The 12616-nt window shown below is 34.7% G+C and overlaps 1 protein-coding gene across 1 annotated transcript; it reads right to left on the bottom strand.

Moving 5' to 3' along the window:
• Positions 1 to 2179: 2179 nt before the first annotated feature.
• On the bottom strand, positions 2180 to 12371 carry LOC122039618 (probable E3 ubiquitin-protein ligase HIP1). The gene is made up of 8 exons (XM_042599154.1): positions 12119 to 12371; positions 11664 to 11805; positions 7753 to 9498; positions 5528 to 5658; positions 5026 to 5128; positions 3056 to 3154; positions 2787 to 2930; positions 2180 to 2712 (listed from the first exon to the last, which is right to left on the bottom strand). The coding sequence occupies exons 3-8, from the start codon at positions 9478 to 9480 to the stop codon at positions 2581 to 2583; spliced, it is 2337 nt and encodes a 778-aa protein (XP_042455088.1). The 5' UTR covers positions 9481 to 9498; positions 11664 to 11805; positions 12119 to 12371; the 3' UTR covers positions 2180 to 2580.
• Between the last annotated feature and the right edge of the window lie 245 nt (positions 12372 to 12616).

The following is a 12616-nucleotide window of genomic DNA, read 5'->3' as shown; positions in this document are numbered from 1 at the left end:
AATTTGTGAAAATATTGAATGGAAATTAAAATTTAATAGAACAAATAGAGACTCAAAAATTAGCATTATAAAAAATTTCCATTGGTTCAAATAATTTTTATATGGTCTTACCAAAGAATAAAATTTAGCTGACAAGGATTAGGGTATGGAGGACTAAAATATATTTTTAGATATCCTAGAGCTAAATTAGAAAAATATCAAAAAAAATATTCTACAAAAATATTTGATAAATCCAATATAAATAAATTTGACCACTTAGAAAGATTTTAGAATAGTTAACCATAAAAAGAAATATTTTTGAATACATGGTTTACTCGATATGCCGGCATGAAATCAAAAAATTTTATCTTCTAAATATTATGTTTAAAATTTTATGCAAACTATTTTTTATGAAAATAAAGCATGTTTTCTATCTGTATCAAAAATTTCATGATTTTTTTTTTGACATTTATAAATTTTTCTAAAATTAGTTTTTAGAAAAATATATATATTGAAACTACAAAAATAATGAAAAATAATTTTCTATTAAAATTATATTTATGTGATAGAAAATATTGAGTTTTACACTTGATAAATAATTTAGAATTTTTTTTAATTTGTAAATATTTTTTAGCAGATTTCCAAACAAGAAATTTTAAGCTTTTTTTTCTCTAATCTTTTGTTTTTTTTTTGTCAAATGGGGAGAAATGAAAATTAGACATAAATGCAGAGGGAGTTAGGGAAATTTAACTTTGTATCATACTTGTTTTATTTACCCTAATTTAAACTTAGTTTGATGAATATCAAAGAGGGAGAAAATATTAGAACCACTAGTGGTGTTTTGATATATTGTCAAATAAGTTTAATTTAGATTCTGGTTGTATTCTAATATGTGTGTCTACTTCAATAGATAACCAAGAGATCTAAGGTTTGAGTGTCAGTTATGGCGCACTACAAGGGATTTTTCCTTCAGGAGAAGTAGGCTTAAGAATGTTGGTCATTTGGATGAATCTTTATTAGCTCTTCCCGATTTATCGTGGTGGTCGGTAGAAAATTTCTATAGGATCAAATCAGTCTCCTCCAAGATTAGTTGGTTCGAAGAGCTGGATACCTAGATTAAAAAAATTAAATAATAATAATAATAATATGTGTGTCTAAATGTATAGGAACTTAAGAGAATACACATGTACCCGATGACTAAGGAGCATTGGAGACGGAAAGCATTGGCAGAAGATGCAAGCGAGCGAGAATGATTGCACAGGAAAGAAGTCGACGGGCTTGGTACATTTAAGGTAATCAGAACGGCCACATTAGCAGCCTCCATGCGTCCGAGCTGAATCATCCAGCGTCGTTATAGGACTGTTGCCGAAACGGATAAAGCTTAAAGCTACATCAACAAAGATCCAATCGACCATAAGGCTTCCAAGCGACCAGAAGGTACCATGTCAAGACAATGGTCAGATTGAGATGAAGACTATAAATATCTGAAGCTCGAAGAATAAGATACTATACACATTCAAATATTTCTATTTCAGTTCTATTATTTCCTTTGTACTCAATTGTTGTAAGAGATTTTCGGTAAGTTTCCAAAGGAGAGAAGATAGTAGAGCTTTTGTGCATACTTTTTTGACTAGCAACTCGAGAGTTATAAACCAAGTAATTCGTCTAGCCTCTTTCCTTAATGTTGTGTCTATTTTCGATTAACTTAACTCAAGTAGTTCGTCTAGCCTCTTTCCTTAATGCTGTGTCTAGTTTCAATTAACTTGTGTGCGTTCTTGCCAAGTCATTAGGAAAAAAAAAGGAGCTGTTTTTAATTTATAGATCACTATTCACCTCTCCTCTCTAGTGATCCAAATCACTTCCACCACACCAACACTTGTAATGCCTAATTTCTCTTCAATTGTCTTTGTCATATTTAAAGCTAGGCAAACAACATTCAATGCAAAAGATTTAAAAAAAAATACCCCATAATACTATTACAACAACCAAATTTTATCTCACTAGGTGAGATTAGTTACATGAATCCTAAAAAAAGAAAACAAATTCGAGTCATGGTTTGGTTAGACAAACAAATGCAAGCAAAATCAACTCATTTTTGTAGAACTCCAACCAAGTCACGGTTTGGTTAGATAGACAAATTCGAGTTTGAAAACAATCGACTATATATTATAACATAACAAATGAAAGGAAACAAATCAAGTAGCATTCATTGGCAAAGTTGCATTATGTTGAAGCAATCCATACAGAAAAATAGATGATGCCATAATGTTTAACAATACAAACTCTAATAGCATCATCAGTCTGTCTTGAAGGGAGGCATCCACCCCACTACCCTTTGACAATGAAGCATCAAACCATAAAGACCTATTTCACCATATTTTCGCCAGTTTAGAGTTTGCTTAATTATTGAAAAGTAGGGTAGTTTCAGTCAACTGACTCCAATTTGAGCCATTGGTAAAATTTGACAGTTGGAATCTCAGAAAAATAAAGCATTCTGCGTTTAATTTTAGGCTACAATAATCCGATGTGATGAATCAAGTTACTCGAGGAGGATCCTCCCTGATTGAGTTTGATAACCTGAGTCACACCAACGAAGCATCATCATGTGTGCAGAGCAGTATTTTTGCAAATAGGGCAAAGATTCTTATGCATCAGCCACTGCTTGATGCAAGCCGTGTGGAAGTCGTGCCCACAATCCAAGATCCCAAGTCCATCACCTTCAACATATTCTTCCTGAGACGATCGCAGAGTAAGATTCCATCAGTTACTGAAGACTGTTTGATGAGATTGAACAATTAGACAAATACCTGGCAGATACAGCACGGTTCGTGTTCCATAGTATTTCCGAGAGTTGTCGATGAATGCTTTCGTTGTTTTAGACACTTGATAACTTTTTCTTCAGTCAATCCAGTGCATACATTACCTATCCTTTCTTCCAATGCCAAGAGTTCCTACGACAAAAGTGCATACTTGGTTTCAGTAAAATGTCTTATAAATTAAAAAGACCAAAAATCATAGGAAAATGATGAAATTGGATTTATTAGTTCAAAGTTTGCATCATGTTGGACGTTCATACCTCGTATGACATATTATCAACATCAAGACGCATGTCTCTATGCCTATCGTGAAAATCGCTGCCCGCCAAAATTAGAGTCTGATCAAGGATAAACACATCCTGGACAGTTAAGACCAAGCCTATCAAACTACACAAAATGGAGGCTACTGTATGTTTGTGAAATCATTGAAGTAGAACAACAAACAAGGAATCCTGGTAATATTGATAAGTTTATGTCAACCAATGTTGTTAAAACTGGACAAGACCAGTTCAACCAGTCAAACCAAGAAATGCCAGCCAGACCAGTCTGATTTGATTCAAAAACTGGCTTCCTTAAAAACCAGTGGAACCCAATTAAACTTGTTATAAAACTGTGAACTTCCAGAATTAGATGTAAGCACTTGGTTGTGTCATTGCACTTATTTTCGATGCCAAGTGATCAAATTTCATTTGATTCATTTTTTATTATTTTTCCTAAATAACAGCTATCAACTATTAAGAAATTATTTTTTAATTCTTTTTCTAAATAACAGCTATTAACTATTAAGGCAGTGGTACTTAATACAATTTTTCTCTTTTATCCATTAAAATGAATTATTTATATAATGTTTCTATTACATATCTCATTCATATTGAACAAAAAAATATATTTTGTATAACGTTTATTGTATATAAATTCTAGAAAATAGCTAAAACATAAATTTTAAATGCTTAACTAAATTTTTTTATTACTAATTTGCAATAAGCTTATTAATTGATAGAAAATATATTATGCATATAAAGTTTAGTTTATATATTTCTAAGCTGACAGTTCAACCATCAGTTTTATCATTATTTATTAATATATTTATTCAACTTAAGAATTCATTTATATTAAAAAGTAAAGTACATTTACAATATTATTTTTCAGTTGATAAAATATATGTAAAATATTTTATTGGGTCCAACAGGTTCAACCAGTCAAAACATCAATCTGGTAGTTTTGTAGTTTTAGTGATTATATCTGGTGTGGCTTTCAGAGCATTGGTCTCAACCCGATCCAGAAAAAATAATCAAATAGCAGAAAAAATATGACTCAAATGCAAATCAGCTACTCAACATGGTAAACTGCATAAACCTAGCTTTAAGTAAGCGTAGACACTAAGCATATTGTATGGAAAAGATACAAAGGGAGTAGAAAAATCAGTCTTTGCTAATTGTTTAGGAATAATGATGTCACAGAGACCATGTGAACAAGATTATATGGGACACCTGGATTCTCCACCCACCAATCGGCTTTTAAAATACAAGAGCAATGTCCACATGCCCAACCTAAAAGGTTTCATGTCAAAGGCTGGTTAAAAATATCTATAAAATTACTACCACAGGCCATGAACCATAGATAGCCCTATTAATATTATATGTAAAATAGTGATAATATAGTATATTTTCAATTAACTTAGGTTGTATTTAAAATACATAACTTACTATGCTTTTAAATTCGAAAAAGATTAAATGATATTGTTAAACTCACAAGTGATGGTATTGAAAACTAGAACAAAGTATAATCGCATTCCTGTCACTAACTTTGTTGAACCAAACATGTAAATATCACTACATGCATTGCATTCCTAGCAACTAAATCCCTTGGAACATCTCGTGCAAATTTGCTATCCCATGAATCATCTTGTAGCTACAATAATATACTAATATTAGTTGCCCGCCAACTTTATGGTCACACAATTGGTGGGTGATAGAGCAATTGGGCCTTAAAATCATGTTTATCTATTTGAGCCATTAATCGACCAGACATAATAGTCCATCCTTCAGTAGCATCTCATTTTTCTTTGAATTAAAAAATGCATCCTTACTAGTGGTTACTCAATACTGGATAATAAAGCTGGTAAAACACTCACCTCAAATCGAAGACCATCTCCTCAGCGCAAGGATTCCAATGCATGACGGATCTGATACAAGAAATATATGTAAGAACATTGAGGAAAAGCGCATACCTTCCACAGAGATGTTTGAGCAGTAAAGATAATTGTGAGGATTAGAATGAAGCAAAGAATAGTTCCATGTAAACTTATGTAGTAAGAAGCTAGGAAGTTCCAACTGTTAGAGCATTAACACTCAAGAAACAGTAAGCATCATCAACTAGACATGCTAGTGTAAATGCGCAGTTTGAGCTTTCCTTCATAGTTCAAGCTTTGCAATAAGTGATCCATCTAATGCTTAGTAATAAAAAATATTATATACCAGTTCCCTCCTTATTTCAACATTGCAGGAGCTACACTTATCCTTCTCTTGGTCTATTGTTGTCTTCCCATCTTCCATTTCATCCATAACACCTATCATTTTCCTCTCCTAATCGTTATACTCCTAGCATCACACAACTTTTGATTTCTACTGCCACTATACAACATGTTGCATCACCCTTCATGAAACCTTAAAGTCACTTTCCCAACTTCCTGCATTCAACTCTTATTCCTTGTTCAACATCTCCATTTGCACCATGTCATCCCTAGTTCTTTGAACTGTGGCTCCACCCACAACAACCACCATTGAACCACTTCTTCAGACAATCCATATCTTAGGCTAGCAATGTATCTAAATCTAAAGAGCCTTGGTTGAAGCCATATTGCCTACATTTCAGGGGCAATAACCGAATTGAGTTTAACAATTTAATGTATGGAGATGCCTTGGTAAGAGTCTTCCTAATTGTTGGCAAAGTGTTGGGATCAAATTATACCTATAATATCATCACTATCTGTTCATCCCCATCACCAAGTTGTGTTCATCTCAACCATTTGGAGTCAACTACATGGTTTTTATCTCTTCATTGAGTTGGCTATATCATTACTGATATCCAAATCAATGAAATCATGCTTTGCAAAAGTTGTTTTTCTCCTGTCTCTTACACTTTTCATTCTAATCGATTAAACACGTCAGACTATAGAATTTATAGGTTACTTTTAAACATATTCAAACCATTTCAACCTATTTCTCTCAGTCTATCATCTAGGAGAAACATGTATTAGTATGCATATATTGGACACAGTAGCTCTACCTCCAGCATACACTCATTAGAACAGAACTGTATAAAACATTGATTTAAATACATAAAAAATAGTAGCGTTCTATAAGCTAAAGCATTGCTCTTTATTGCTTAAACCTATGCACTTGTACTACTAGTATTATAAATGTAAATACTTATTTCTTTTATTGTTACATGGGATGTTTTGAATAAAATCTTATATAAATGCAGTTGCACTATTGTTTCTCCATGAATCATATTTTTTACATAATAACTCCTTGATTCAAAAACACTACATCCACATAACAAAAAAACCTGTCTAATATCACTCCTATCCATCTCTCCTTTCTCAAATCGCTTCTCCAAAAAATTACCCTGACCCCTATCGATTGTCAACCCCCTCCTCTTCAAGCAAAAGACACATGGGCCTTCCATGTGATCTGACATCTTGCTGCCAAACTATCCAAGCATCGTCCTTCACTACATATTTTCATAAACCAAACATCTTCCCTTTCATTCCTAAGCTCAAGCTCAAGCAGTAACTCTCAAGGTTAATATGAGCTCAAAATGTTTAGCATGAAAAACTACATGGTGAATAGATTGCAGACTGGACTTATAGACTTGGCTAGTTTAAAGATTTATCAAGACTCATAATATGGTGGCTGCAATTTGGAAATTGAATGGACTTGAATGACATTTTAGTAGTCATTCACACAACTTGACTCCCAAATAGGGTAACTAAACAATTATCACGAATTTAAATAGCCTTTAAAAAATAATTATGACAGATCCATGACAATTATTATCATTAAGATGTGCAAGCATTAATAAGGTGTATGCACAGTGCAACAGGATTAGAGAGGACATTGGGTTCCACTGGTGATTTATCTAGTAGATAGTATAAGTATGTCTACCACCTAAAAGCAAGGAGACCCATTTGTCCCTCCAAGTTTTCCTATGTTTGGGAAGATTGAGTTATCTTCGAACACCCAAGCAAATAAAGTGAAGTTTCAGCTACATTCAGCTACATTAGGCGATCCGAACTAATTGTTTTTCATCATACCTTGAAGTAAATTTGGTTTTGTTCGCAGAAACATGACAATCAGATCAAACTAGGTGAAAATAATGCAGTACACACACATTGAACAGTTACTCAGCTTTGAAGTGTGATCTGTTGGATGACATGTGTAGAAAAATTGAGATTGGATGCGCTTATTCCTAGACTTTAGAACATATAAATCATTTCAAGAAGGAAAAGACAAAATGCTAAAACACTCAACAACTATGTTGGAACACAAGTTCCTTGAGAAAATATACTCTTTTCATATATAACTTGGAGATCAAGGTCTGACATGGCTATTTCTAAAAATTTTAACACGCAATCAATAGGTAATGTGTTCAAGTATCATATATCCAATTGTAGCAAAGTATCATATATCCAAGATGGGTATGGAAGTGGTAGATGAAGAGTCAATTGTATCTCTGTTTTCTTTTTGAGTTGTATCACTGTTAATTATACAGTGTTCAACGGTTGCCGTTTTAAATAATTACACATTGCTAATAGAGAAATTCATTAGAAAGTGTGAACTGTTTCCTAGGTGGTCAAAAGAAATAAAGCAGAAGTGAAATCACAATGTAAAAAAGAATAGTTAGAGCATCAAAATCCCTCTTGAATTATATAAAATGCCTGATTGACAAATACCTCTGACAACATCCTACTTCTATCCTCCCCTGCAGCAGTTAAACTTCTAAGAGATATGGGAGCACCCAAAAGACCATGATTGCGCCTTCTCAACAAATTTGGTGACCTTGCATGTGACATAGGTGGTGGGCCACGCAAACTTGCTCTAATCTGAGCTACCTCGTGTGAGCTAAAAGAGTGACCAGAATGTAGTGGAGGAAAGTTAGTACCCTGACCTCCAGATTCAGAGCTTCCAGGTGGAAATAAAGACGGATAAGTAGCTTCTGTCAAGGGAGGAAATTGTGTAGGATTTTGATGAGGTACCCAAGAAGAAGCTAATGTTGGATACAACCCTGAGCTTGTACCAGCTTGTGAATTTGTAGCCATGTTTACACTTCTACCGCCTAAACTCCTGTTTGTGCGGTGTTGTGGCATGTGCCTTACACTTGTTGCAGGAACAAGTTCCAAATTGCTAAGAACCGGCATATTACTCGACTGACTTGTCTCTGTTGCAGCAACAATTCTGTCCTCTGCACTAAATGAGCCTGATGATGTACCAATTCTTGAATTTGAAGGTCCACTCCATGGAACATGATATACAATTTGGGGTAAGCCAGAAACAATTGGCATAAGAGGCTGGTTTTGAGAACTTGTAGGTGTTAGGATTTGTGTTGGCTCGAGAGACTGATTTTGTGAGATATTAAGAGGTGGTTGATTATATAGCCAGGAATCTGGTTGCCTAATAGTATTTACTGACCATGAATTGGGATGTGGCAGAGCAGGGTTATTTCTCACTCGATGATTTCTCCGTGAGGTTCCTGCATGCCCTGCTGCACTTGCTGAGGGATAACAATCAGAGGCCACTCCTCTTGCAATAGCGCCCAAAGTAATGGGATACTCTTCAGGAGGAAGTGGAATAGAAGGATACCCTGCAGAACTAGAAATGTTTGTAGTCACAGGATTATATATATGAGAATACAGTAAACTGTTGTCCCTTTGCTGAGAAGTGCTTGCATTTCCACTTACTGAAGACTGTCCAGGAGAACCTTCGCTATTCTTTCTTTTACAGGATATGCGTCGTCCATCCAATGAATTCTCTGGTCTGTCATCATCTTCCCTCAAAAGACCAACATTCTCGGAACTTTCACCAGAGGATAAATCAATTGGCATGGAAACACTTTCGCCATCTAAGAAACCCAACATATAAGGAGGTTGAGAAAATGTTGACTCTGAGAGATTGTTGCCTAAACCAACTTGAGAAGCAGTAATATCTCTATTCTGATGTGAATTGTTGAACCATGGATTATTTTGTGAAAAGGACTGGATCCCATCAACTTGAGCTACATTAAGGCTTCTACTGACCGTATCCAATGAAAGCATTGGAGAGCCATAAGAATGATTGTCTTCTATCCTCGGCCCACCTCGGGAAGTAACTGTTGTCGATGGTGCCCAGCCATGCTCCCATTTGTTTTCTTCATGGATGCCTTGTTGATGGTGTTGGCTAGAAGAACTAGAGCCTCTTGAGCCCCAAATACTTGATTGAGCATCATCTTGATTAGCCATGTTTAGGCATGGAATATTTATAACTCCAGATGCTGTTATCCGGCCTGTCATGCTCTGAACCTCTGTTGGATTGAAAAGCATGTTATTCCACAAGACTTGCTGATTCATCGAGTTGCTAGAACTAGAACCAGGTTCGAATTCAAATGAATTGTCATAGGGTGGAGCAAAGTTCTTTTGATCTGGCATTAAATCAAATTGAACCTGCTGTTTACACAAACCGAAATCAGTGAAGAAGATGGTAAACTTTTTGTGCATCAGAAAGCAAAAAATCTATGTACAGCTAAGTTAATCATGGTGATTATAAACATTAATGAGCTGGAAAATAATCTTCTGACAAATACACAAACAGTTGAGCAAATTTTGCTGAGATAACACATTGGAAGCAAATAATGTGTAGCTCCAGTGAGCTGAAAAATAATCTAATCATCGTGGTTATAAACATTGACAAGCTGGAAAATAATCTTCTGACGCAATACACAAACAGTTGAACAAATTTTGCTGGTATAACACATTGGAACCAAATAATGTGAAGCTTCAGTGAGTGGTTGCATAACTACATTATTGTATGCCTCAATCTATAATCAGCTATATTACTTCTGAAAAAAGTTTCCTAGGTATCATGTTCAATGTTTAACCTTTGTAATTTAATGTGGCATAGATGGCTTGTTTGAATCTTCATACTTCTGTTACTACTTGATACTGAATAATGCTGGTCAACTATAATGATATTTGAAAAGAGACCAAGTACACATGCATATAAGCTAGTTCATGATGGAACCATATACAGCCCAGATAAGTACATTAAAACATGTTCAATGTCTCTCACGATGGTCAATACATTGTTAGTGATTAAAAGATAATAATGTTTTGGACACCTTGCTAAATCTATCATGAACTTTACCTGCTTTAACAAATCTATCAAAACTTTTAAAATTAAATCTATCACATACAACTTACTTGTTAATAACAAATCTATCATGCCATTATTTTTTTTTTTTTTTTGAATTGTTGTAAGTTGCACATACGGCATCATGTTGCATCATCAATTTTCTACTTCATGATCCATATCACGTCCTGAATCAATTATATCATTGTATTTCTTATTCTACACTGAATAAACCCTTTGCAATGGTTTGTAGGCCTTTATGAGGAGTTAATTTGGTATAAATATAAAAGATAAAATGATATAATTGAATGAGGTGAAGTGGATTGTGAGTTGGATTAGTTCATGTGGCATGTTGATATGTTAGCAACTAACAACTTGATAGAAAATAAAGAATGTCACAAAACTGATATAAATAAATAAGGCTCATAATGGATTTAGCAATTTACCCAAATAATTTTATATCCAACACCTAAGAACCAAAAATAAAAAGAGAAATGTCTGGAAACAATGTGTTTTTTTACCATACAACAAACTGAAATTTTAACAAGAAAAGCAACCTCCCCTAGACATGACGTGGCATAAAGAGACATAAAGAAAGACATGGCATGAAAGGAGCAATCATAGTTATGCACTAATTACTCAAGACATATAGGCAAGGATTAAGTTACAAGCTACATTAGGCATGCCTTATCTCAATTGAGGATGCAAGTTTATCCACCATTTATACTGAAATAGGCAAAGTAACATAATAAATAGCATATGAATAAGAAAATAACCCAGTCCAACTTTCATACCCTGAGTAATTAAATTTTCCTATGGCAACAAAAATATTATTTCCAGACCATTATCTAATTATGATTCTACAATGAACAAGTTCAACTTCGCACCACAACCTTAACTCTTTCTGATAGTCCAAAAGACTCCATTGATAAAATCATCACCTACAGCCTTTGAATGTTATCCTATCTTTGCTTATCTTGTGTCACAAGATGGTGGATCATATGCATCATGATCAAGATTAAACTAATTATTTGTGTTGAAAATAGACAAGTAATGTTGACCTCCTTTTCTAGGAGAAACCAGAAAAAATATATATAAAAGCAAGAACCACCCAGGGTTCTAATGACAATAAATATCCCCGCATCACTATGCTTCTCAATGATTAAGACAACTTCGAATTTCAGATATAATGTGAAGTTTATATTACATACACGGTATCACAATTGTGATATATTGATTCAGTAACAACAGTTGTTTCTCAAATATATAAGGTTCAGATTTAAAATATTTTTCAAGGTTGAAATTAAAACTCCAGTGCACCAACAGATTACTCAGCTAAAATCATTCAGGACAAAAAGAGGAGAGATGTCACACTACGCAATCAAGCCTTAAATTCCAGATTTTGTCCCATCAACGAAATATCTGTTGAGCTTGATAATAAAAATCAAAGGGAACAACACATTATTCAGCTAAAATTGCTCACCACAAAAAGAGGAGAGAGGTTGCGCTACGCAATCAAGCCCTAATTCCAAATTTTGTCCCGTCAAGGTAAAAAGATGAAGCCTTTCCAACAGAATGCCAGAAGCATAACAAGCTAGAAATTTCCTCTCGAGTCAAAGGTCCAACTTTTTACACAGAATTAAAAAGAAACGTAGAAAATAAAATTAATAAAACAGGGAAAACCAAGCAGACTTCAACTTAAACTAAAAAAAATAAAAAAATAACAACAAAAAATAAATATGAACCAAACTCAACAACCAAATCGACGATCCACGAAAACAAACGTCTTCGAGACAAACAGATCTGTCCAAGAAAACTCCCAAAGAAAGGATTTGCAAGGAGTTTTCTCGTCAAGCAAAAGACAAAGAATTCCCTACGAAAAACAGAAGAAAAAAATCGCCTTTATGCTTGGGTTCGAGCCGATTCACGAGAACGTACCTAGTTAAGATTGATAATCCGAAGACGACTAAATGGAACGGGTAATTGCCCCCTTTTAAGGAAAGCAAGTAACCCCCTCGGCTCCTCTCCTCTCCTCTCCTTCTTTCTATCTTGTGCGATCAACTGCTCGACGAAGGATGCAGCGCAGATGGGGAACAAGAGATCGATTGGTGGAGCGGGCCGAGGAGGAGGGGTGGATTGATGGACGGATGGTTGTGGAACGAACGGTAAGAAACAAATGAGAGATGGAATCGTAGAAAGATATGAGAGAATATCTTGGGTTAAAATAAAAACAAATGCCCCTGAAATCTATTTTTATAATTATTTTAAATTTATCATTTAATTTGGAAAAGTTTCGCTCACCTCCAACTAAGTGCTCGTTAATTACGGGACGGATCACGCCGCTCTCAGCTCGAAGACAGCGTTCTCGTTTTCTACCCCTCTTATTGGCTGGATCCCCCGTGCCGAACTAAAATCCATGGCATCCGGCCACGTGGA

Source organism: Zingiber officinale, chromosome 1B, assembly GCF_018446385.1.
Source record: "Zingiber officinale cultivar Zhangliang chromosome 1B, Zo_v1.1, whole genome shotgun sequence".
Taxonomy (NCBI): Eukaryota; Viridiplantae; Streptophyta; class Magnoliopsida; order Zingiberales; family Zingiberaceae; genus Zingiber; species Zingiber officinale.
This window is presented reverse-complemented; position numbering and strand designations above follow the sequence as displayed.

Excerpts from the sequence above, each read along its gene's own strand:
- LOC122039618 (XM_042599154.1), bottom strand. The coding sequence starts at position 9,480 with ATGCCAGATCAAAAGAACTTTGCTCCACCCTATGACAATTCATTTGAA. Across the intron at positions 5,659-7,752 it reads GAAGTAGGATGTTGTCAGAG|GCAATATGGCTTCAACCAAG; the intron begins GTATTTGTCAAT and ends CCTGAAATGTAG. Across the intron at positions 2,713-2,786 it reads AACCGTGCTGTATCTGCCAG|GAAGAATATGTTGAAGGTGA; the intron begins GTATTTGTCTAA and ends CGATCGTCTCAG.